Here is a 26,303-nt window from a genome sequence, read left to right as displayed (position 1 = left end):
TTCTTGAATTATGTATTATCTCCATTTTATAGATAAAGAAACAGAAGTTAAGGATTAAATGAATGTCCAAAGTCACTTAGCTAAATAAGAACAGAGTTCAAAACCCTGTTTTTTCTTAATGCCACTTCTAGAGAAATTAGGAAGAGTTTAGAAATGGTTGAGGAGAAAATTCAGCTGTAGGTTATAGGGAATGTTTAGTTTCAGAGAATGTTATGTAATCTCTCACACTCTAACCTGTTCTCCATCTCCTCACCCTCACCTGCCTTCAGTTACTCCCCTCTCCAATCCACCAAGAACTCACTCTCTGGAAACACGGTTTCTGATTTTGTATCCCATTTTCATGAATTGGTTTCAATAGTTCTATAGATCCTGGGAGTTCATTGTAAAAGATTGTTTTGAGTATGTGTAATTTTCTAGGAAGAAAGGCCATGGTTTTCATGACACCTTTGAAGTGGTCCTTATTGCTATGAATGTTAAAGCCCCGTTGCTCTGAGTCCTTCCACTAACTTGTGGAAGGTGGGATATCACAGAAAGGAAAGTGACAATTCTTTCAAATGTCTGGAAATCATATAGGTCTTGATATAAATTCTCCATACTTAGTTTTTTTATATCACCAACAATATGAATACTAGCACAACGTATTTCTTGGTTTGGCCAAATTCTGTCTTATTAGTAATTACTATAGCATGTTGCCCAGAAGACAGGTTTACAATGAATGCTGTTGACAGAGTAATGAATTGGTCCCTTTGTGACCCAGTTTTCCTTACTTCATAGGAACTGAGAACTTTTTCTTCTTTTTAACAATTCTTTTTGAAAGTATTGCCTAAATTTTGAAAAGGAGAATAATAAGGGTCATTAAGATGATTATGGCATTGTATTACCCCCCCAAAAAATAATGCCATACTTTTCTGCCCTTATGAATGATTTTCAAAGAAGAAATATATATAAAATTGAGGGTTTTGTTTGGCTCTTCCTCTCTGTTGTTATTCAGTCAGTCAGTCATGTCTGACCCTTTGTGACCCTATGGACTGCAGCACACCAGGCTTCCCTATCTTTCACTATCTCCCGGAGTTTGCTTACACTCATGTCCATTGAATCAGTGATGGCATCCAATCATCTCATCCACTGCCATCCCCTTCTCCTCCTGCGTTCAATCTTTCCCAGCATCAGGGTCTTTTGCAATAAGTCAGTTCTTCCCATCCAGTGGCCAAAGTATTGGAGTTTCAGCTTCAGCATCAGTCCTTCCAGTGTATATTCAGGATTGATCTCCTTTAGGATGGACTGGTTTCATCTCCTTGCAGTCCAAGGGACTCTCAAGAGTCTTCTCCAGCACCACAGTTCGAAAGCATCAATTCTCTGGCTCTCAGCCTTCTTTATGCTCCAACTCTCACATCCATACATGACTACTGGAAAAACCCAGCTTTGACTATAAGGATCTTTGTCAGCAAGGGTTATTAGATTAAGGATCTGAAAAGTTGGCTGCAAGGATTTCTATTGCCATTACATTTTTATTACTATTAATTAAAGGGCCTCAGTATTAGCTTTAGTCTGTATATTAACTCAGAAATGCCAAGAAGTAGTCTATATTGTATGGTCTGCCTGGTAATATCATGTTATGCTGACAGTAACTTGAAACAATATCAATCCCTATGAGCCATGTTTCTCCAATTTCCATTTCTAATATATTTCAAGCTAATATTAGGCTTGAAGACAGTGCTACAGAGTTGCTAAGCAACACAGTAAGAAATGATTACAAAACTAGAGTAAAAAGGTCAAGAGCCATGTGCCACATGGATTTCTCAAAACTTCTATGTTTAGGTGCTGAAAATACTGATAGAGAATATTCTTCCAAGTGATTCTGAACTATAAAACATCAGTACCTCTCAAGGTAATATATTATTTTACTTGACATGTCAGTTTAAGACTTGTCATAGTCCCAGCCCCTTTGAAGGGTAACTATACCACAGAAAGGCTGCTGATACAGCAGCCTCCAACAGCCATGCTTTATGTTCCACAGCTGAATGGCCTCAAAGCAGCACTTTCTTTGATGGACCAAGGGACTGTATTGCTCTCACACACACACATACACATACAAAGACAACTCTAGCCAATTAGATCATCTCTCACATTTGACCCAAAAGGAAGGGACAGGAAGCAAAAGATAATATGCTTATTTTTTAAAAGAAATGCTTACATCTCAACTCTACAATGTGTTTTGGTCTTTAATTTGTTCTTTACTTTTATCATTTTCTTTTTCACTTTCTTATAGCCCTTGAATATACATTTAAAATTTTACTAGTTAATTCCATCATCTCTTTCATAACCTCTGGAAGGCAGAAAATATTTTTATTTTATGGGGAATAAATTTTATTCACAGTGAAATTTTCATATAATGTTTACATGCTACTTCTTTTTCTCTCTCTTTTGAAGTGCCACACTGTTTTATAATTACTGTGCCATTAATTTTCATTTTACTCTTATTTGACAGAGAAAGCTGCATTTAGATCTTTATATTTGCTTAAATAGAGTGTAATGATTTCCTCTGACTTCTTTTCCTCTCTGTTTTCATTTCCCTAGATAGACAGATGGATGGACGATGAATAGATAAATACATAGACACATATACAAATACATACAGGTCTACCCTTCGAGATATTATGAGATTACAGGCAACTAAGAATCTTATAGAGGGGACAGACATGAAAATATGGAACTTGGGAGATCTAGTGTTTTAAGAAAGAGACTGAGGAGGGGTCAGACACAAAGGAGGGGTCAAACTGGAAGAGACTGAGGAGGGGTCAGACACAAAGACCAGCAGAGGCAGCAGAAATACCTCAGAGAATACCAAGCAAGAACTACTTCCAAGAAAGAAAATAAGCATTAAAAAGTTTCAACTGAATCTTGCAAATGTCATCATTAACTTTTACAGTTGCAGTTTTATATGACTCTTGTGATTTGGTGATCTTGACTCTCTCACACCAGTCTAAATTGTGAAGGAGGCAAGACTCATACCTATGTTGCACATCCTTTCCCTTCACTTTTCAGCATAGGTCCTGACACACAGACATCACACAGAAAAATAATGATATGAAAAATGATGCAAGGTATAAACATTTGAGAGCAATATTAGAAGCGTTTTCAGAGACAAGGAGAGCACCAAACATTTGCGGTATCAACTGAACAGAATGCTGAAAAATCAAATCTAGAACAACTTACAGAGAGAAAACTAGCAGGGACTGGGGCTTGTCATAGATAATGGAAGCAAAGTTTGACTCTGAAAGCTGGGAGTTAGAATATTAAATTTCTCACTTTTGCTGAAAACACCCAATGTTCTCTTTCTCTGAGCTTATCGCACAGGTCAAGTTGCTGTTTGCTTTCTCAACTCTCTTTTCTCTTAAAAAACTCTTACCTCAGGAAATACAGTGATGACTTTGTCATAGGTTTGCTGCAATATACGTAAAAAATAATGGGCTATATTCCAAGCGCCATTTACAGTATAGTACAGTATAACATAAACAACCTCAAAATGAATTAAATAGCAGAGAACTTGAATTTTTTAAGTTTGATAAACATAACCAAAGATAGGGTAAGTATTCGCTTGGAACTGTTTCCTAAGACTCCAAAATCCAGAGATTAAAAGACAGGTTTACTATTCCTTTGAATGTCAGAGTCAAGTAACATTATACTTCAAGATAAAGTTGAGTAAGTATTAATTTTTAAAAGTCCAACTGGCAAATAAAAATGACATTTTTATGAATTAGATTACTATATCCTTCACAGGGCCCACAAAAGTAAATGATAAGTTTTACCAAGTAAAAATGCTTTACAAATGACAAAGATACAGCCTAGAATTTGTAATCAAGACAGAGAGGAAAGAGAGCTGCCTGACAAAGAAGGAGGAATCACACATGCTATCCACAGGAGTGAATCCTGCCTCTGAAAAAGCAGCAAGCCAGTGAATGGCGCTAGCAGTCATTCTATCCTTCTCAAAGGAAATGCTGGTTCTCAAAAAAGAAAAACACCTTGCCATGAAAAAGTAAAGCAGATGGAATAAGAAAAAATAATTATAAAACTATTGCAGGAGAAAATCTCCAAGCATTGAAAAATTCACTATCTGACATGATACTATTTCAAAACCATGACTATTAGGTTGCATGTGTTAATCACTAATTTGTCTTTGGTATGAAATAATTATCTACTCCATAGTCAAATAAAATATTTCTTGGCTTGTCAAAAATATGTTGGTCAAACTAACCCATCCATTCTGGGGTCCTGGTTCTGGTTTATTAATTTCAATAAATATGCTCATTATAATATAATCAGTAATTCACTGGTATAATTCTAATTAATTACTAACATAAGTTTTCTTTTCTTAATTTTCAAAGATTATTCTTTGTAAGCACATTTTCTTTTTTAAGGAACATTATTAAATAAAAAAGAATAATTCTGCTTTGGCAAAGAAAAAAACATATACAATTCTAAAACTTAAAACTTTAGATTTTTCATACTCTTTATACCTAATTTTTGCCACATGAACTCTAATGATAGATCTTAACCCAGACATTTAACATTTTATACAAATGTTGGACTAATACTTCCTGCAACATGTATTCTCACTTACAGGTAGGCATATCTCATTAAAACTTGAGACTGAATATGATGTATGTATTTTTACAGAAGAATATAGCAGCAAATTAAAGTGATGAGAGGAAATGAGGTTTACAAAGCCTGAAAATCAAACTTCAATGGCTCTCGCCTGCCAAATAAAATGGCATTCTTATATTCAGTACCAATAAAAATGACCGTTATCATCATTCAGCATCAGACATAAGAAGATAACTTCATTTTGTCAGGAATCAGAGTTGAGACAAATATGCTACTGTCTGCACAATCACTTTTCTGTATACTTGAAACTAACATAATGTTGTAAATTAATTATACTTCAACTAAGAAAAATCATTATTTGAAAATTCAATGGAAAATACTATGATTTCTCTACTGCAAAGCAGATGAGGAGTTCAGGAAGAGTCAAGCAGATCAAATAAGTAGTTATTAAGAGTTTGCTAAATGCCTAGCATTTTGCAAAACGATGGAGAGGAAGAAAAAAAGAAATATAGAGTATGATCCCTGTTTTCAAAACTTCAGAATTTTCTTGGAGAAATCTATCCTAATATATAGAGAAAGAACGTCTTTGCTAACACAGTTTATATTTAATAGGCCCTGAAAATTGTGTATTAAATGAATGAAATGATAATGTATGAGCAAAGACCACACACTGGAAAATGTTTACAAAGATGGTAATACATAGACAAGGTTTAAAATGCTTCTAGTAAATACTTCTAAATAATTTTTCCATACATAAAATGAAAACAAAGTTTGGCAGAATTTTTGCTTGGTTACTTAAAATGAAACCACAAAAAGCATCATTAATTAACCTTAATGATATATTCAGTGTTTGATACACTATTGTCAACGATTGATAGTCATATTTGATACAGTATTGTCAATGATACTTTGATTTTTCTAGATATGACAAAGTTTACTATTCAGAAGAAGGGGAGAATTTAAAAAATAGTTACAATTGGTGTTTTAAAGAAGGAAATGATTTACATTCTTCCTATTCAAAGAGTGGACAATGGACATGAAACATCAGAGTAGTTTATTTAAAATTGCAGACAGACTCCAAGATACTGCTCCAAACACATAAAATCAGAAGCTAGATTTTACCAAGATTTCAAAGTTATATGCATATATAATAAAGTTTAAGAACACTGCTCTATATACTTCATGTTGAAGGCATGTGTATGCATTTATAACAAATATAAGATTATCAATTAAGTGTAACTTTTTGAATTCTACCCTCTTAAAAAATGGTTAAAAACAGAGCAAGTAATTTTTTAGCTCTTATAATACAACCATAATTGTGCTAGGCCTAGTGAGGAACCCAAAAGAAGTATAACACAGAACTCTGACATAAAATGATACATGATCTAACTGAGCACATATAAAATAATCAGAATGTAATGGTTTGCTTACTTTTGACATGAGGACTATCAAATATTATAGGATGTGTAAGAACAGAACAGATAAATATGAACTAGAAAAGTCACTTTGAGGGAGTAGAGCCAATCAGGTACAGAAAAATACCCTGAGAAAATCCCTGGAAGGATTATCCTGAGAAGTTCGATTTTATGGAAGCTGGTAAATGGGAGTCAGCTGCAGTTCTTAAAAAGCAATGACACGATAGCAATGTGAGTCTTAGAAAGGTTAACAGAACGAAAAATGTGTATTATTATAGGGATGAACTTGAGTCAGAAGACAGCCTCGAAGTTGAAGGTCAGAGCTGTCCATGTCAACTGGGAACTCATCAGCTTGTAGGTGAGGTTAAGATTATAGAGGTGAATGAACTTAAGCATTGGGAGAAAAGGAGAGAGACCCAAGCACAGACATCCAGTTCAGTAAACATTCAGTGGACAAGTGTTCCCAGCATGGTGCTCAGCACTACTAAAACAATGGTGACTAGGGTTTGGTCCTTGCCCTGAAGGGGCCAACTCTGTCATCTATGGTCTAGGACTTATGCAAAAAGAAAAGGCAACAAAGAGACAAAGGAGAAACCAGAAGAGACAGTGAAGGGCTACAAGAGCATAACAGCCAGAAATGCAAAGGAAGAGGGTTCTTAAGGAATATCAGAGACACCTAAATATCAAGGGAAGCAAGGATTTGGTATAAAATCAGTCTGAAACATTATGAGGGGGGAAAAAAATATCAGTTTATGCATTCAAATCTCTAAATTGCTTTTTACTTTTCCAGGCTTCTCAATTTACAACCTAAACTTCAAGAGGGAAGAAAATCCTCATGTAAAATTATTTGCTAAATAATACTTGTTTGAAGAGGACAAATACTCATAGAATGGATATGTATCACCGTGCCTTTCCTGTGCTCCAAGGTATATCAAAACCACACACGCACACACACACCCCCTACAGGCAACTTGTCATCTGCTATAATTATCTAACTGCCAAATTCATTCCCAGGGATTTATTCTTTAAGAAAGTTAAAACTGCTCATAAAGGAGGCTAAAAATAGTACTGAAAGGGAAACTCAATGGTTTCCCTTGAAACATAGCAGGAGCTTTGCTTAAGTTTGGAAGGCTATAGATTTACTGTTTGTTTTTTATTTAAAATAGCTAATACAAAATGGGAATGTGCCTACTGTCTTGACATATGCTAAAAACATAAAAGCCTTACCGAGAAGAAAACACACATTCAAGAAAATCACAGGTTACCTTGCTGGATGAAAAGATGTTATTTTGCTTATTCTTGGGCAACTTCTTCCTAAAACTTTTAAGGATTTTATCAGATATACAAAGCCCAGGGTTTATCAAAGCATATCAACAAAATAGCATGTCTAGAAATGAGAATAATGTCATTTTAATTGCTACAACTATAAACAATACATGGTCCAATACATGATTTAATGTGCTAAATTTACATTCAGCAAATTAAACCAATAAAAATAAAAAAGGTTGATATTTACTGAGCAGTTACTAAGTAGTAAGTACTATATGCAAGCTTTACATATATTTATTTCATTCAATCCTGAGAACTACCCCTGGGAGATAGGGACAATTATTATCCTCATTTTACAAATGAGAAGTCAGAGGCACAGAAATGTTATGAAATTAGCTCATCACTTACAAATAATAAAACTTTACAATTAGTTAAGGAAATTAATTTAAAATTGCTATAGCTTTTATATGTTTTACTAACGATATATGGATGTGATATGTCACGGTCTACCATACTTGCTTTTTACATTGTCTCTACATAACTGTAACTAAAACAAGTAATTGTGACATTGGCTTCCCAATGTAAAAGAAACTGCCTGCAATGCAGAAAACCTTGGTTTGATCCCTGGGTCAGGAAGACACCCCGGAGAAGGAAATGGCAACCTACTCCAGTATTCTTGCATGGGAAATCCCATGGACAGAAGAGCCTGGCGGGCTACAGTCCATGGGGTGGCAAACAGTCGGACATGACTTAGCAACCAAACAACAATAACAATTGTGACATACCTTTATCAAAAATACCTGGCAATCACTGATATAATCATATTCCAGTCCATCAAAAGAATGATAATGCCGGTCCCCATAGATTGTGCATACTGCTGGGCATGGATAATATGTGCAATTGAACATTCCTCGTCGACAAACACTATTAGAAAACAATATCAACATTGTTACCTTTCCAAGAAACGTGGCTCTAATTAGTATTTTTCAGGGAGCATAAGTATTGGAAAGTTTGTATTCAAGGGTATTCACTGTGTCAATAGCTCTTATAAATATGGCCAATTCTTTCTGATAACATTTTACTACAGTGATAGATAAGGCATATATTTACCATTCTGTCTTAAGACACCACAAACAAGCCTAGAAATTGTGCCTGGGTCACTTTGAAAACAGGTGATGGAATGAAGAACTAAAACGTACACCTGCCGGTCGCCAAAAGACTACAGTGCCATCTCCTTTACGTGAGTCCATTTCAATGCCTTTTGTTGATGCTGTTCAGTCACAGACAGGACTTACTCACAAGCTTGAATTTTTATCCCCATTTCTAGGAAACTGTATTTTAATTTTATTTTATGGTATTCTTTTGGATTATTTTCAAACAAAATTTTCCATCAAATATGACCTTCTCTTTATTTATAAATTTGAGATATGTTTTTCCTATTATATTTTCAAATTATCATAGTTCATTTTTTACTTCTTGGTCACACAAATAGGTGTAAAAATAATGATTCCCCAGTAGGTAGTAGCTTCCCATTAACCCCTGAAGGCCTTTAAAATCGTATTTACTCAGATTTGCTTTGCTTTCTGATGAAATTTGTCACATTAAGTAAACACAACATGACGGAAACTAGTACAATTTCTTAGAGAAGTTGTGAATAAACAGATCTCATTACCAGGTATAGCATGGTGTAGCAATCACTTCTCCTGAGAGGTACTCCCAATCTTTCCAAATACAGGGACAGCTTTCAGGAATGTAACACTTTCCTTTGTGCTCTGCCATCCTTTCAAGTGAAGAAGCAAATGCTATTTAATATCAACTACCAATTTCAGCTTTTTAAAAAATCAGCAATCTTGTCCTATTCAAAATTATCTATATTGGGTACAACAGTTGTAGGCACGTTCTATCTCACCTATGGAAGAGCCAAATCCAGTCTTTCTCCCCTATTTTACCACACAGTATCTTTCACATCACAGAAATAAAGGCCAGGCAAATGACTGGATGCAATATTTTAAACTTTTTGCTATCTCTTAGTACAATAAAATGGAGACAGGAGCCTAAATTTCTGGGTAACATGAGATATTCTGAAAAGACAATTAAAGAGGAAGTAAGGCTACCTTTCTTCAATATTTGCTTCAAGTATTAACACAGAAGTGACTTCTTGCCTCTGCTCTCAAATATAAATAATCACATATGCTCCCCTAGTTCTCTGCTTCCTTACTCTTAGTTCATCTAACACAGTAAAGCAAGTCTTTATTCAATATGTATGTTGTCTACTTGACTTTAAGTTTCACTCCAAAAGCCCATGGATATCCTGTTAATGGTTGTGTTTCAATGTCTAGCACAGAGCAGACACTCAGCTGTTGCGTAAAGGTGAAGGAGTGAAAAGAGCCCACAATTTCTCCCCTTAACCTTCTCAAACTTTCAGTCACTTTCCCTGAGCGCAGCATCTTCTGCCTAGAAAACTAAAAGATTTTTTTCTCACCACTAAAGCCCATAATTTCTCCCCTTAACCTTCCCAAACTTTCAGTCACTTTCCTTGAGCACAGCATCTTCTGCCTAGAAAACTGAAAGATTTTTTTCTCACCACTAAAGATCCAATTTCTCACCAGTAAAGATGCAATCTTTTTAGTTGCATTCTTTTCTGTACCACACTCCCTATACGTAGCAATCTATACAAACCTTTATTGGAGGGTTCATCCAATGAACTGCAAGTAATTCATTAAATGTCTTATACAGAAAACAATAACAAAAACTAGCATTTTTGAGTGTTAACCATAGCCCAGCCATTGGTTCGCCCACTTTACATGCATCATTGATTCATCTAATCCTAGTGACAGTTCCATCAGGGAGATTCTATTATTTTCTCACATGTGCTTGTTCTAGTACTGTCTTCCCTGTGTCTTAACAAAATGTCCCACACATGAGGTAGTTTATAAACACTGGGTGTTGAATTGTTTAGATAAGGGGTGCCTCACTGAACTGCACTGCAATTTTTTAAAAAATTCTCATTTCTTTTATTTCTTAAAGTATCATTCACTTCAGTTGTTAATTGAAGTATAGCTGATTTAATGGCCATCTGGTGATGTCCATGTATAGAGTCACCTCTTGTGTTGTTGGAAGAGGGTGTTTGCTATGGCCAGTGTGTTCCCCTGGCAAAACTCTGTTAGCCTTTGATTTGTAATATTATATTAGCTTCTGGTGTACACCATAGTGATTTAGTATTTTTATAGATTATACTATATTAAATGTGATAAGTGCAATTCTTATACAACCAGCCAAAGTAGTGGTTTTAAATGGTTATGCTGATGACTGATGAGTTTTTTTTATAACAAATAACATAATCAAATATAACATAACATAACATAATCAAAACTGGAAGAAGGAAGAAGAGAGCTGTAAATCACTGTGAATTGTCTGCTTTAAGCAGGTTTGGGAAGCAGGGTTAGTCATAAAATGAACATTTGCTGAGCACCTACCATATGACTGGTGTGCTGCATATACTCAACCATCTATGCGGTAGATAGTACATTTGTTTAAAAATAACAAAGTTGAGACTCCATGTGGTTAAGATTTACCCTGAGGTACTCTAGCTAATAAGAAAGAGGGTCAGCATTTTAACCCAGTTCTGTATGTCTCTTTCTGCTATATTACTTTACATTTATTTAATCCACAGTGATTTCTAAACTAAGGTTTGATTTCTAAACTAAGGTTCATTTGCACTTGAAAAACTGCTGGGACTATAAGAAGCCCCACAAAAACAAGTGATACCAGGCTTATCATCCTAAAATAATCCCCCCAAGTCACATGGAAGTCAATCCAAATCACAGTTCCATAAGCAACTTTATAATAGAAAGTTCTATGTTACAAAATTATTTCTAAACAGCCAGAAGACTCTTAGTCAATTTAAACTTTATTTATTTCAATAAAACAAGAGAAGGTGGAAGAAAATTACTTTAAGTTTTTATAATAAAATTTGACCAATAAATTAATTAATCATTATTGAAATAAAAGTCAAAGAGGACAGCAAATAGATACTTTCTAAAATAACTGCATCAACCACAAGCATATGAAACAAAATTAGGATGTAGTTTTATCTAATCAGCCATGCATCCCTGAGTCATAATCAAGTCAAATGAATCAAGTAATGTTGCAGGGTTCAATTAGTTTACTATAACAAAGGTTTTATTTCCTTTGTCCTTTTTACTAAAATGCCTTCCTTGCTTGTCTGCTCTATGGTCTGATTTCTACCTGCCTTTATTTTCCCATGCAAGGCTTTGTTCTTCCACACTCCTTCTGTGTCCTTTCTTTAATAAAGAGATTGATACAGTCCCAAGTTACTTGTCTCTTCAACCTATTTCAGATGGGGACCATTTAGACAAATGTGACTCTCCTGGGAAGCAGACCACAAAACCTCTCTCTTCTTTGCCCCTGGCTGATATGAATTGAACTCAGAAATCACTTTGTGTGAATATGTTCATCGAGAAAGAATGGATGACCTGTTTGCCTTAGGTGGCTCTCCCTCTGTGCACTGCTTCTATTCATCATCAGAAGAGGGAAGGGCAGTGAGGCCAGATTCCACGTGTGCCTGCAAGGAACCGAACAGCCACCAGATTCTGTATTTACCTTCCATGAGTACTAGGGATTTCTGCTACTACAGGAAATTTACAAAGGTAAGAGTAAGTTATGCTGCCATAAAAGAAAAATGAAAGAAAGTGAAAGTCACTCAGGCATGTCCAACTCTTTGCAACCCCATGGACTATACAGTCCACAGAATTCTCCAGGCCAGAATACTGGAATGGGTAGCCTTTTCCTTCTCCAGAGTATCTTCCCAACCCAGGGATCGAACCCAGATCTCCAATATTACAGGCGGATTCTTTAACAGCTGAGCCACAAGAGAAGCCCACCATAAAACAGTCACCCATATTTATTGAGTATACACACATGTGCACAAATACACACACACACACACACACACACACACCGCATTTCACAATGCTTAATTGGGTCTTTAAAGGAACTTGCAGAAAAGGCATTCAGCTAATATCAACAGGGCTGGGATCTGAAATAGGTGTGTCTGAAGCCAGAGCTCCCACTGTTACCCACTGCCCTAAATAACCTCAACATACCACTTTATGTAACATCCATTAGATAAGCAAACTGATATTAATAATATAACTTAACATCAACAACAGTAATAGCCAACAGAATATACAAAAGAGGGGCAGTCCTAAGATGGCAGAGGAATAGGATGGGGAGACCACTTTCTCCCCCACAAATTCATCAAAAGATCATTTGAATGCTAAGCAACTTCCACAAAACAACTTCTGAACGCTGGCAGAGGACACCAGGCACCCAGAAAGGCAGCCTGTTCCCTTCAAAAGGAGGTAGGACAAAAAGAAAGACAAAAGAGAGGGCGGGAGACCCATCCTGGGGTGGGAGTCGTGAAGGAGGACAAGTTTCCAAATAGCAGGTAAACCCTCTCACCGCAGGTCTGTGGGGAGTTATGGAATCTCAGAGGGCAACACAAATGGGGGGAGAGGGAGTGTGGAAAAAACACAAAATCCAGAGAATACGCGCCTAACCGCAACTCCCAGCAGAGAAGTAGCCCAGACGCTCGCATCCGACACCCAGGAGCGGGGACTGGACAGGGAGGCACGGGCTGCATCATTGGTGCTTAGGGTACGGACTGGGCCTGAATGCCCTGAGGACAATCTGAGGGAGCTAACGTGAGATAGCATCCCAAACTGTGGGATAGCCAGAGAGAGAGAAAAAAAAAAGAGACAGAGAACTTTCCCACGAAAGGCTCTAAACTAACACACAGCCTGACTGGCTCACAGAACAAAGGATTGAGCGAATACTAAAGGAGAGTTAGCTGGCTGCATGCAGGCCTCTTCCCTCCATGCCCTCTGCTGGAGGTGGAGAGGCAGGCGTGCAACAGCCGGAGTCGGAAGGCAAGGGGCAATCTCAGCCTCAGAGATGGCATCCTCTACCAAACTGTAAGCAGGCTCCCAGTTGCTAACCAAGTCTTCCTGGGATCCTGCCAGGAGGGTCGAAGCCTGAGATCAGCTCCCCAGAGGAGACACACGCACACCTGAGACAGCGCTCTTGCAGTGCACCGGGAAACCGAGCAGCCAGGACTGGAGAGGTGATTAAGACGCACAGACCACCTCGGACAGTGTGCTCACAAAGCACCAGGTCACCTGAGCTGCTCAAACCTGGGAAAGGCACAAAATGCACACCCAACCAAGTCTGTGCCCTTATGGAGTAACCGAGAACCTGAACCTGAATGGCTTAGACCTGGGAAGTGAATGAAATGCTGGGTCTGCTTTGGACAGCACCCCTGGAGAGCAACCTGGAACCTGAGTCGTGTAGACTGGGAGAGCACACGCGCCATGAGCTGGGGCAAACCCAGTGTGGTCCATACACTGCAAGCACTCCCCATACACACAAGTGATATTTGTTTGCAGTGTTCCTCCCTCCCCACAACACAACTGGACAAGGGAGCCTAAATAAGTGACCACCTTCGCCCCCTTGTGTCAGGGCAGAAATCAGACACTGAAGAAACTTGCAAACAGAGGAAGCCAAAATAAACAAAGAAGAGGGAACCGCTCTGGAAGTGACAGGTGCAACAGATCAAAACCCTGCAGTTAGCATTGACTAAGCATTGAAAGGGCCTTGTAAACCTTAAGAAGTATAAGCTGGAAAAAGGAACCATCTGAAAGTGAACTGACCCCACACTGCCCACAACAGCTCCATAGAAATTCCTAGACATATTTTTATTATTATCATTTTTTCATTTGTAAAATTTTTTTTATTTTTAACTTCTTTATTACTCATTTAATTTTCATTTTTATAACCTATTATTACCTTACAAAAAAAGGCCTTATTTTTAAAGCAAATTTCACATATATATATTTTTACAATTTTTGTGATTGATTTTGTTTTGTATTTCTAATATTATATTTTTGAGATTCTAACCTCTAGATTTTTAATCTTTGCTTTGTGGTATTTGGTATCAGTTTTGTACCTCTAAGAATCTAATCTTCAGTATCCATTTTCACTTGGGTGTGTGATTACTGGCTTGACTGCTCTCTCCCCTTTTGACTTTCCCCCAGGTCACCTCTATCTCCTTCCTCTCCCTTATCTTCTCTACTTAACTCTGTGAATCTCTCTAGGTATTCCAGGCTGTGAAGAATACTTAGGGAACTGATTACCGGCTAGATTGCTCTCTCCCCTTTTGACTCCCCCTATTCTCCTCCTGGTTACCTCTATCTCCCTCCTCACTCTTTTCTTCTCTTCCTATGTAACTTCATGAACCTCTCCGGGTGCTCCAGACTGAGGAGAGCACATAGGGAATTGATTACTGACTAGAATGCTCTCTCCCCTTTTGATTCCCCCTCTTCTCCTCCGGGTCACCTCTATTTCCCTCCTCCCTCTTCTCTTCTCCATGTAATTCTGTAAACCTCTCTGGGTGTCCCTCACTGGGGAGAATCTTTTCACCATTAACCTAGATGTTTTATTATCTATGCTGTACAGATGGAGAAGTCTTGAGGCTACTGTAAGAATAAGACTAAAAGCCAGAGGCAGGAGGCTTAAGTCCAAAACCTGAGAACACCAGAAAACTCCTGATTCCAAGGAACGTTAACTGACAAGAGCTCATCCAAAAGCCTCCATACCTACACTGAAACCAAGCTCCACCCAAGAGCCAACAAGTTCCAGAGCAAGACATACCACACTAATCTCTAGCAACATAGCAACACAGCCCTGAGCATTACAGTAGAGGCTGCCCAAAGTCATGCCAAACCCAAAGACACCCCAAAACTCTCTACTAGACACTTCATTGCACTCCAGAGAGAAGAGATCCAACTCCAACCACCAGAACACTGACACAAGATTCCCTAACCAGGAAACCTTAACAAGCCACTAGTCCAACCCACCCACAGGGAGCAACCTTGACAATAAAGAGGAACCACAAATTTCCAGTCTACAGAAAGGCTACCCCAAACACAGCAATCTAAACAAAATGAAAGGGCAGAGAAATATTCAGCAGGTAAAGGAACATGATAAGTGCCCACTCAAACAAAACAAGAGGAGGAGATAGGGAGTCTACCTGAAAAAGAATTCAGAATAATGATAGGAAGAATGACCCAAAATCTTGAAGACAAAATGGAATTACAGATAAACAGACTGGAGACAAGGATTGAGAAGATGCAAGAAATGTTTAACAAGGACCTAGAAGAAATAAAAAAGAGTTAATCAATAATGAATAATGCAATAACTGAGATCAAAAGCACTCTGGAGAGAACCAACAGTAGAATAACCGAGGCAGAAGATCGGCTAAGTGAGGTGGAAGATAGAATGGTGGAAATAAATGAAGCCAAGAGGAAAAAGAATTAAAAGAAATGAGGACAACCTCAGAGACCTCTGGGACAATAAATGCCCCAACATTCGAATTATAGGAGTCCCAGAAGAAGAAAGACAAAAGACAAAAAGAAAGGCCATGAGAAAACACTTGAGGAGATAATATTTGAAAACTTCCCCAAAATGGGGAAGGAAATAGCCACACAAGTCCAAGAAACCCAGAGACTTCCAAACAGGGTAAACCCAAGGTGAAACACCACAAGACACATATTAATCAAATTAATGAAAATCAAACACAAACAGCAAATATTAAAAGCAGCAAGGGAAAAGCAACAAATAACACACATGGGGATCCCCATAAGGATAACAGCCGATCTTTCAATAGAAACTCTCAGGCCAGAAGGGAACGACAGAACATACTTAAAGTGATACATGAGAAAAACCTACAACCCAGATTACTATACCCTGCAAGGATCTCAATCAAATACAAAGGAGAAATCAAAAGCTTTACAGAAAAACAAAAGCTGAGAGAATTTAGTACCACCAAACCAGCTCTTCAACAAATGCTAAAGGGTCTTCTCTAAACACAAAACACAGAAAAGGTTTATAAACTCAAACCCAAAACAACAAAGTAAATGGCAATGGGATCACACTTATCAATAATTACCTTAAAGACAAAGACTGGCTGAATGGATACAAAAACAAGACCCCAATATATGCTGTCTAAAAGAGACCCACCTCAAAACAAGGGACAAATACAGACTCAAAGTGAAGGACTGGAAAAAGATATTTCATGCAAATGGAGACCAAAAGAAAGCAGGAGTAGCAATACTCACATCAGATAAAATGAATTTTAATTATTTCAAAGTAATTACTTTAAAGTAAAAGCAGTGAAAAGAGACAAAGAAGGACTACATAATGATCAAAGGATCAATCCAAGAAGATATAACATTATAAATATATATGCATCCAACATAGGAGCACTGCAATATGTAAGGCAAATGCTAACAAGTATGAAAGGGGAAATTAACAGTAACACAATAATAGTGGCAGACCCCACTTACATCTATGGATAGATCATCCAAACAGAAAATTAGCAAGGAAATACAAACTTTAAATGATACAATGGACCAGTTAGACTTAATTGATGTCTATAGGACATTTCACCCCAAAGCAATGAATTACACCTTTTTCTCAAGAGCACACGGAGCATTCTCCAGGATAGATCACACCCTGGGCCATAACTCTAGCCTTGGTAAATTCAAACAAACTGAAATCATTTCAAGCATCTTTTCTGATCACAATGTGATAAGATTAGATGTCATCCCAAGGAAAAGAAATACAAAAAGGGAAAATGTTTGCCTGAGAAGTCCTTACAAATAGCTGTGAATAGAGAAGTGAAAGGGAAAGATATACCCATTTGAATGCAGAGTTCCAACGAATAGCAAGGAGGGATAAGAAAGCCTTCCTCAGTGATCAATGCAAACAAATAGAAGAAAACAATAGAATGGGAAAGACTAGAGATCTCTTCAAGAAAATTAGAGATACAAAGGGAACATTTCATACAAAGACGGGCACAATAAAGGACAGAAATGGTATGGACCTAACAGAAGCAGAAGAGATTAAGAAGAGGTGGCAAGAACACACAGAAGAATTATACAGAAAGTTCTTCATGAACCAGATCATCATGATGGTGTGATCATCAACCTAGAGCAAGACTTCCTGGAATGTGAAGTCAAGTGGGCCTTAGGAAGCATCACTATGAACAAAGCTAGTGGAGGTGATGGAATTCCAGTTGACCTATTTCATATCCTAAAAGACAATGCTGTGAAAGTGCTGCACTCGATACGTAAGCAAATTTGGAAAACTCAGCAGTAGCCACAGGACTGGAAAAAGTCAATTCATTCCAATCCCAAAAAATGGCAATGCCAAAGAATGTTCAAACTATGGCACAATTGCACTCATCTCACATACTAGTAAAGTAATGCTCAAAATTCTCCAAGCCAGACTTCAACAGTACATAAACCATGAACTTCCAGATGTTCAAGCTGGATTTAGAAAAGGCAGAGGAACCAGAGATCAAACTGCCAACATCCATTGGATCAACAAAACAGCAACAGAGTTCAAAAAAAAAAAAAATCTATTTCTGCTTTAATGACTATGCCGAAGCCGTTGACTGTGTGGACCACATAAACTATAGAAAATTCTTCAAGAGATGGGAATACCAGATCACTTGACCTGCCTCTTGAGAAATCTGTATATAGGTCAGGAAGCAACAGTTAGAACCGGACATGGAACAACAGACTGGTTCAAAACTGGGAAAGGGGTACATCAAGGCTGTATATTGTCACCATGCTTATTTAATTTACATGCAGAGTACATCATGAGAAATGCCAGGCTGGATGAAGCACAACCTGGAATCAAGATTGCTGGGAGAAGTATCAATAACCTCAGAGATGCAGATGACACCACCCTTATGGCAGAAAGCAAAGACGAACTAAAGAGCCTCTTGATGAAGGTGAAAGAGGAGATGAAAAAGTTGGGTTAAAACTCAACATTCAGAAAACTAAGATCATGGCATCTGGTCCCATCACTTCATGGCAAACAGATGTGGAAACAATAGAAACAGTGACAGACTTTCTTTTTGGGAGCTCCAAAATCACTGCAGATGGTGACTGCAGCCATGGAATTAAAAGACGCTTACTCCTTGAAAGAAAAGGTATGACCAACCTAGACAGCATATTAAAAAGCAGAGACATTACTTTGCCAACAAAGGTTGGTCTAGTCAAAGCTATGGTTTTTCCAGTAGTCAGGTATGGATGTGAGAGTTGGACTATAAAGAAAGCTGAGCGCCAAAGAATTGATGCTTTTGAACTGTGGTGTTGGAGAAGACTCTTGAGAGTCCCTTGGACTGCAAGGAGATCCAACCAGTCCATCCTAAAGGACATCAGTCGTTAATATACCTTGGAAGGACTGATGTTGAAGCTGAAACTCCAATACTTTGGCCACCTAATGCAAAGAACTGACTCATCTGAAAAGACCCTGATGCTGGGAAAGATTGAAGGTGGGAGGAGAAGGGGATAATAGAGAATGAGATGGTTGGATGGCATCACTGACTCAATGGACACGAGTCTGAGTAAACTCTCGGAGTTGGTGATGGACAGGAGTCCTTGCATGCAGCAGTTATGGGGTCGTATGAGTCAGACACAACTGAGAAACTGAACTGAACTTACAGGATAAAAACTATTAAAAATGCAAACATATGGAGGTTAAACAACACACTTCTGAATAACCAACAAATCACAGAAGAAATAAAAAAAGATATTAACGTATGCATAGAAACGAATGAAAATGAAAACACAACAACCCCAAACCTATTGGACACTGTAAAAGCAGTGCTTCATACAAGCTTACCTCAAGAAACAAGAGAAAAATCTAACAAATATCCTAACTTTACACCTAAACCAGCTAGAAAAAGAAGAAATGAAGAACCCCAGGGTCAGTAAAGGAAAAGAAATCATAAAAATTAGGGCAGAAATAAATGAAAAAGAAACAAAGGATACTACAGCAAAAATCAACAAAACTAAAAGCTGCTTCTTTGAGAAGATAAATAAAATAGACAAACCATTAGCCCTACTCATTAAAATAAAAGGAGGGGGGGATCAATTCAATAAAATTGAAAATGAAAATGGAGAAACCACAGCAGACAACACAGAAATACAAAAGATCATAAGACACTGCTATCAGCAACTATATGACAATAAAATGTACAACTTGGAATAAATGGATGAATTCTTAGAAAAGTATAACCTTCTAAAACTGAACCAAGAAGAAATAGAAAATCTTAACAGACCCTTCATAGGCATGGAAATCAAAACTGTAATAAAAAATCTTCCAATGGACAAAAGTCCAGGACCAGATGGCTTCACAGGTGAATTCTACCAAAAATTTAGAGAAGAGCTAACACATATCCTACTCAAACTCTTCCAGAAAATTGCAGAGGAAGGTAAACTCCCAACTCATTCTATGAGGCCACCATCACCCTAATACCAAAACCAGACAAAGATGCCACACACACACACAAAAAAAAGCTACAGGCCAATATCACTAATGAACATAGATGCAAAAACCCTCAACAAAATTCTAGTAAACATAATCCAACAACATATTAAAAAGATCATGCATCATGATTAAGTGGGTTTATCCCAGGGATGCAAGGATTCTTCAATATTCACAAATCAATCAATGTGATACACCACATTAACAAATTGAAAGATAAAAACAATGTGATTATCTCAATAGATGCAGCAAAAGCCTTTTACAAAATTCAACATCCATTTGTGATTAAAAAAAAACAACAACAAAAAACCCTCCAGAAAGCAGGAATAGAAAGAACAGACCTCAACATAATAAAAGCCATATATGACAAACCAACAGCAAGCATTATCCTCAATGGTGAAAAATTGAAAGCATTTCCCCTAAAGTCAGGAAAAAGACAAGGGTGTCCACTCTCACCACTACTATTCAACATAGTTTTAGAAGTTTTAGCCACAGCAATCAGAGGGAAAAAAAGAAATAAAAGGAATCCAGATTGGAAACAAAGAAGTAAAACTCTCATTGTTTGCAAATGACATTATCCTCTACATCAGTTCAGTTCAGTTCAGTCGATCAGTCGTGTCCGACTCTTTGCGACCCTATGAATCACAGCACACCAGGCCTCCCTGTCCATCACCAACTCCCGGAGTTCACCCAGACTCATGTGCATCAAGGCGATGATGCCATCCAGCCATCTCATCTTCTGTCATCCCCTTCTCCTCCTGCCCCCAATCCCTCCCAGCATCAGGATCTTTTCCAATGAGTCAACGATTCACATGAGGCGGCCAGAAAACCCTAAAGACACCACCAGAAAATTACTAGACCTAATCAATGAATATAGTAAAGCTGCAGGATATAAAATTAATACACAGAAATCCCTTGCATTCCTATACACTAACAATGAGAAAACAGAAAGAGAAATTAAGGAAACAATTCCATTCACCATTGAGACAAAAAGAATAAAATATTTAGGAATAAATCTACCTAAAGAAACAAAAAAACCTATATATAGAAAACCATAAAACACTGATGAAAGAAATTAAAGATGACACAGGTAGATGGAGAAATATACCATGGTCATGAATCAGAAGAAGCAATATAGTGAAAATGAGTATAATACCCAAAGCAATCTATAGATTCAATGCAATCCCTATCAAGCTTCCAATGGTATTTTTCAGAGAACTAGAACAAATAACTTCACAATTTATGTGGACATACAAAAAACCTTGAATAGCTAAAGCAATCTTGAGAAAGAAGAATGGAACTGGAGGAATCAATCTGCTTGACTTCAGACTATATTACAAAGCTATAGTCATCAAGACAGTATGGTACTGGCACAAAGACAAAAATATAGATCAATGGAACAAAACAGAAAGCCCAGAGATAAATCCATGCACCTATTGACACCTCATCTTTGACAAATCAGGCAAGAATATACAGTGGATAAAAGACAATCTCTTTAAGAAGTGGTGCTGGGAAAACTGGTCAACCACATGTAAACTAGAACACTTTCTAACACTATATACAAAAATAAACTCAAAATGGATTAAAGATCTAAATGTAAGACCAGAAACTATAAAACTCCTAGAGGAAAGCATAGGCAAAACATAAATCACAGCAGGATCCTCTATGATCCACCTCCCAGAGTAATGGAAATAGAAGCAAAAATAAACAAATGGGACCTGATTAAACTTAAAAGCTTTTGCACAATGAAGGAAACTATAAGCAAGGTGAAAAGGATAGCTTTCAGAATGGGAGAAAATAATAGCAAATGAAGCAACTGACATAGAATTATCTCAAAAACATACAAGCAGCTCATGCAGCTCAATACCAGAAAAATAAATGACCCAATCAAAAAATGGGCCAAATAACTAAACAGACATTTCTCCAAAGAAGACATACAGATGGCTAACAAACCCATGAAAAGATGCTCAACATCACTCATTATCAGAGACATGCAAATCAAAACCACAATGAGGTACCATCTCACACCAGTCAGAATGGCTGCTATCAAAGTCTACAAGCAACAAATGTTGGAGAGGGTGTGGAGAAAAGGGAACCCTCTTACACTGTTGGTGGGAATGCAAACTAGGACAGCCACTATGGAGAACAGTGTGGAGATTCCTTAATAAAACTGGAAATAGAACTGCCATATGACCTGGCAATCTCACTGCTGGACACACACACCAAGGAAACTAGAACTGAAAGAGACACGTATATGTCAGTGTTCATCGCAGCACTGCTTATAATAGCCAGAACATGGAAGCAACCTAGATGTCCATCAGCAGACAAATGGGTAAGAAAGCTGTGGTACATATACATTATGGAATATTACTTGGCTATTAAAAAGAACACATTTGAATCAGTTCTAATGAGTTGGATGAAACTAGAGCCTATTATATAGAGTGAAGTAAGTCAGAAAGAAAAACATCAATACAGTATATTAATGCATATATATGGAATTTAGAAAGATGGTAATGATGACCCAATATGTGAGACAGCAAAAGAGATACAGATATAAAGAACAGACTTTTGGACTCCATGCTAAAAGGCAAGGGTGGGATGATTTGAGAGAATAGCATTGAAACATGTATATTACCATTTGTGAAACAGATGGCCAGTCCAAGTTGGATGCATGAAACAGAGCACTCAAAGCTGGTGCACTGGGACAACCCTGAGGGATGGGATCGGGGGGGAGGTGAGATGGGGGTTCCGGATGGGGGGCACATGTACACCCATGGCTGATTCATGTCAATGTATGGCAAAAACCACTACAATATTGTAAAGTAATTAGCCTCCAATTAAAATTAATTAATTAATTAATTTTTAAAAAAGAATATACAAAAGAAATGTAGTTCAAGTATTTTGAATACAAAGTCTCACTGTCATTTTCCCAAAATCACAGCTGGATCGGGGATAAATGCTAAGTCCATCCTAAAATGAATGCTCCCCTCAATTCACTGCATTACTTTAATTATATCATGTACACAACATATTGTGACATTATTTAGTCATGTGTTCTATGCGGCATGAATCTCACACATATGTGATATGTCCCATAAGCACAGACAAATACCTACAGCAGTAATCTAGTTACCAGTTCAGAGTTAACCACAAATCAGAGCACAATTTTAGCTATTTCTATAAACAATGTTCTAAGTGCTCTTGTGTTTTATAAAAAATCCTAAACATTCTGTATTATCAAGGAAAATAATGTGCTTACCCTGGAGCACAAACACAGCCACTTATGCAGGGTGACGATGGGGCGCAAGTGAAGTTCATAGCCAAATTCGCACATGTAGTTTCACAGTTTATGCCACCAGCTGGTAATTCAGGGTCAGGAAACCTACAGTCGAAATACTGTTTTCCCTCAGGACAGATGTGAACTTCAGGAACAAGGCACAGACAAAATATGCTTAACTTTGTATTTGCTCCATATACACAATCGTATTTACATGCGTTTGTCATTAAAACACAATTAACTATAGAACACAGTATATTTTACCAGTAATTACTGATGACCCCAGTAATAACTGATTTTACTCTGTGATGTTTGATTCATGAGCTTAAACTATTCTCTAACCAGATTTCCTTTAATCACCTAAATTTCTAAAATCTATTTTGAGTTTGAAAACTTTAGCTGCCTTCCATAAGAAAACAACTAAACAACTAGTATATACCTTCCTGAAATCAAGAAACAGGGTATTGTGATAATCTAAACAAACATTATCATTTTTTGAAGACTGACAGTACCATAAGTCTAAACTGTTACAAAGCTATGTGTTCACAACAAACACGTGATACTTTTAGATCTTGCTTCATCCCTGAGTCACCATTCATGTTACTCCTTCCTGGTGGCTCAGACGGTAAAGGATCTGCCTGCAATGCAGGAGGCCCAGGGAGCCCGGGATCGAACCTGGGGTCCCTAGGTCTCAAGATCCCCTGGAGGAGGCATGGCTACCCCTTTGTATTCTATCCAGTATTCTTGCCTGGAGAATTCCATGGACAGAGGAGCCTGGCAGGCTACAGTCCATGGGGCCACTGAGAGTCAGACATGACTGAGCAACTAACTCCTTTCACTATAATGAGGAAGTGCAGAAAATGGGCATAATTATAGGGGCTACATGTTGCTCCAGAAAGCTTTTGAGTTCCGAGGGATTACCACCTCTTCTGTGGGGTCAAAAGGAAACTTGGGGATTCCTCTGCGAGAAGCCTGGCCACCTGGGCTTCCTTTTCCTCAGTACTGAACCTCCCAATGCAAATGAGTCAAGGCGGGGAGGGCCCAGCAGCTTCCAAATGTGTGCAGTCCATGAACATACCCTGTAAATAAGCCCTAGACAGCCTGAATCCTGATACACTGAATCAAGGGCATATAATTAATTCAAAGCTAATTTAGAAAATTTATAACTGTGCAAATAAATAACAAAGCAATAGCTCACAATTGGTTTTATCAGCCTACACTCTTGCTACCCATTGAAATCAACAGAAGGTACCTTTGTTTAGTATTTGCCTAGAATTTCTCCACAGTGACCATAAATTTGAGGCTTTCTGTGTGGTGAAAAATAAATAATATAAAGGGTCTCCTATATATATGATCTTCAGGAATGATATGCAATCATAATGTGACATTTTCAAAAGAGACAGCAGTTGTCACTTTACATACCATTGTTAACTGATGGCTAGTCCTAAAGCTTTGCTACTTAAAATGTAGCCCTGAACCTGGTATCATTAGCATCACTTTGACCATCAACAGAAATGTTGCAGGCATCACCCTGACCTACTGAATCAGAATCAATATTTTAACAAGATCCCTAGGTTTTTTATGTGTACTTTCGGAATCTAAGAATTGCTGATCTGGAGTAGGGTTTCCCAACTGCTGTTACACAAGTGACTTCCAACAGGTGCCTGGATACATATCCCTAAAGCGTTTGGCAGACCTGAGGTGGTGCTGGGATGGGGAGCATCAGGCAGCCTCCCTGGGTTGATCAGCTCTGCCATAAGCAGCCTTACATGTTCACCCAACATTGTCCAACAAATATTATAATTCTGGAGGTGAAAAAGTTAGGAAGCACCAGAGCACCATGTAGAAAAGCATTCCTAAGGCTATTCCTCCATGTGCATTGGCAAGGAGGGCTGTGATGAATTCATAACTTCTGCCCTAAGAGTAGGGACAGTACTAGAGCCTCCTCTCTAAGGAAAACATATATCTACATCTTACCAGTAGAGGGCGTTGCTAATTCATCACATTTCACAGTCCCATTTGAACACTGGCTAGTAGAAGTAAACAGATAGTTAATTCATGAAACAAACCTCAAGACTTTTCTGTTTAAAAAACAATATAACATGCAAGAATTGACAAAAAAGATTTTTTCCCAGTAGTTTTTATAAATAAGTTATTGGTTTAGAACTGATTTGAAGAGAGCTATTTCAGTTCAACACATTTTTATCAAACACTGGTATATGTGTGAGGCACTATGATTAGCATGGAGAATTCAAAGACCAAAATTCTTAGTCTTTACCCAAGTGCTTACTATGTTCCAGTAGGAGAGAAAGACATACAAATAAATAATTAAGCCAGTGTGACATGAAACATACAAATTTTTAAGATATATTAGCACAAGTAAAGCACGTAACAATGTTTCAAAATCTGTTAGCAATTGACATTAGGGCAGTCAAAGAAGATAAAGTCTGCAAAATTTTGAAGACAGTATGGAGGTTACAATATAGGTAAGGTAGGAATGTTGTCACACTGAGTGAAGATGTAGTGAAAAGTCACATAGGGGTGGAACAGCTTTCTATGCAACAGAGTGCCATGTGGGACGTAACCGAACAGGCCTACAGCAAAGTGTCAAAAGCCAGCTTCTATTAGAACACTGAGACTTTATCCCTGAAGTGAGTCACTAAAGACCTTAAACAGAGATGTGATATCGTTGGTTTGAATTCTAGGAAAGTCATTCTGGCAGCAGCGTGGAAGAGACAGTGGAGTCACATCTTACAACCTGAGTTCCAAAGTCAGGGCATAAGGCAAAAACCAAATTCAGGCAATATGAATTGTGAAAATCCCTTAAGGATTTATCATGGTAAGGAAAGATTTTTACACCAATTCTCAATAAGCCCAACATAAACAGTTTTGCTTCCAGCTCTGGACTAGGTCGTATTTTCTATATTTGAGCCCAGATGAAGAAGCTGACTAACAGAGAAGGGCCGTGCCATACAAAAAATATGCTTCTTCCTCGTCTAACCCTAGGATGACCCTCAGAAATATGACTCACACTGCGAATGGCAGAAAGGAACCGAGACACAGGGATCTCAGGTCACAGAACCAGGCCTTTCATATCATACTGATTCTGGGACACGGGCTTTTTAAGAGGAATGGTAAATGAGACCGTGAGACAAATGGAATTTCTTTCTCACTGAGGTGGGAAGGTTCCTTTGTTTTTGCCAAGTTTACTTAAACATAATTGAGTTTAAGGTCTTTAGTGACTCACTTCAGGGATAAAGTCTTAGTGTCCTAATAGAAGCTGGCTGTCCTAATAGAAGAGCAATATAACATCTTGG

At 37.8% G+C, this 26,303-nt stretch overlaps 1 protein-coding gene across 4 annotated transcripts in view; it reads right to left on the bottom strand.

Annotated features, from left to right (window-relative positions):
• The window catches only part of OTOGL (otogelin like), a 166,528-nt gene that overhangs the window by 87,209 nt on the left and 53,016 nt on the right, over positions 1–26,303 (bottom strand). For all 4 annotated transcript variants that reach the window (XR_011255828.1, XR_011255829.1, XR_011255830.1 and 1 more), the window contains exons 19-22: positions 24,964–25,016; positions 22,969–23,131; positions 8,962–9,069; positions 8,075–8,213 (exon numbers count right to left, since the gene is read on the bottom strand). Coding sequence is in view for 1 of the 4 variants with exons in the window: in XM_069584122.1 (XP_069440223.1) it covers positions 8,075–8,213; positions 8,962–9,069; positions 22,969–23,131; positions 24,964–25,016 (463 nt within the window). In the remaining 3 variants the exon portion in view is untranslated. The remainder of the gene's footprint in view (positions 1–8,074; positions 8,214–8,961; positions 9,070–22,968; positions 23,132–24,963; positions 25,017–26,303) is intronic.

The sequence above is a fragment of the Ovis canadensis genome, chromosome 3 (genome assembly GCF_042477335.2).
Source record: "Ovis canadensis isolate MfBH-ARS-UI-01 breed Bighorn chromosome 3, ARS-UI_OviCan_v2, whole genome shotgun sequence".
Taxonomy (NCBI): domain Eukaryota; kingdom Metazoa; phylum Chordata; class Mammalia; order Artiodactyla; family Bovidae; genus Ovis; species Ovis canadensis.
The sequence above is the reverse complement of the archived record's forward strand: the minus strand, read 5'-3'. Positions and strand labels throughout refer to the sequence as shown.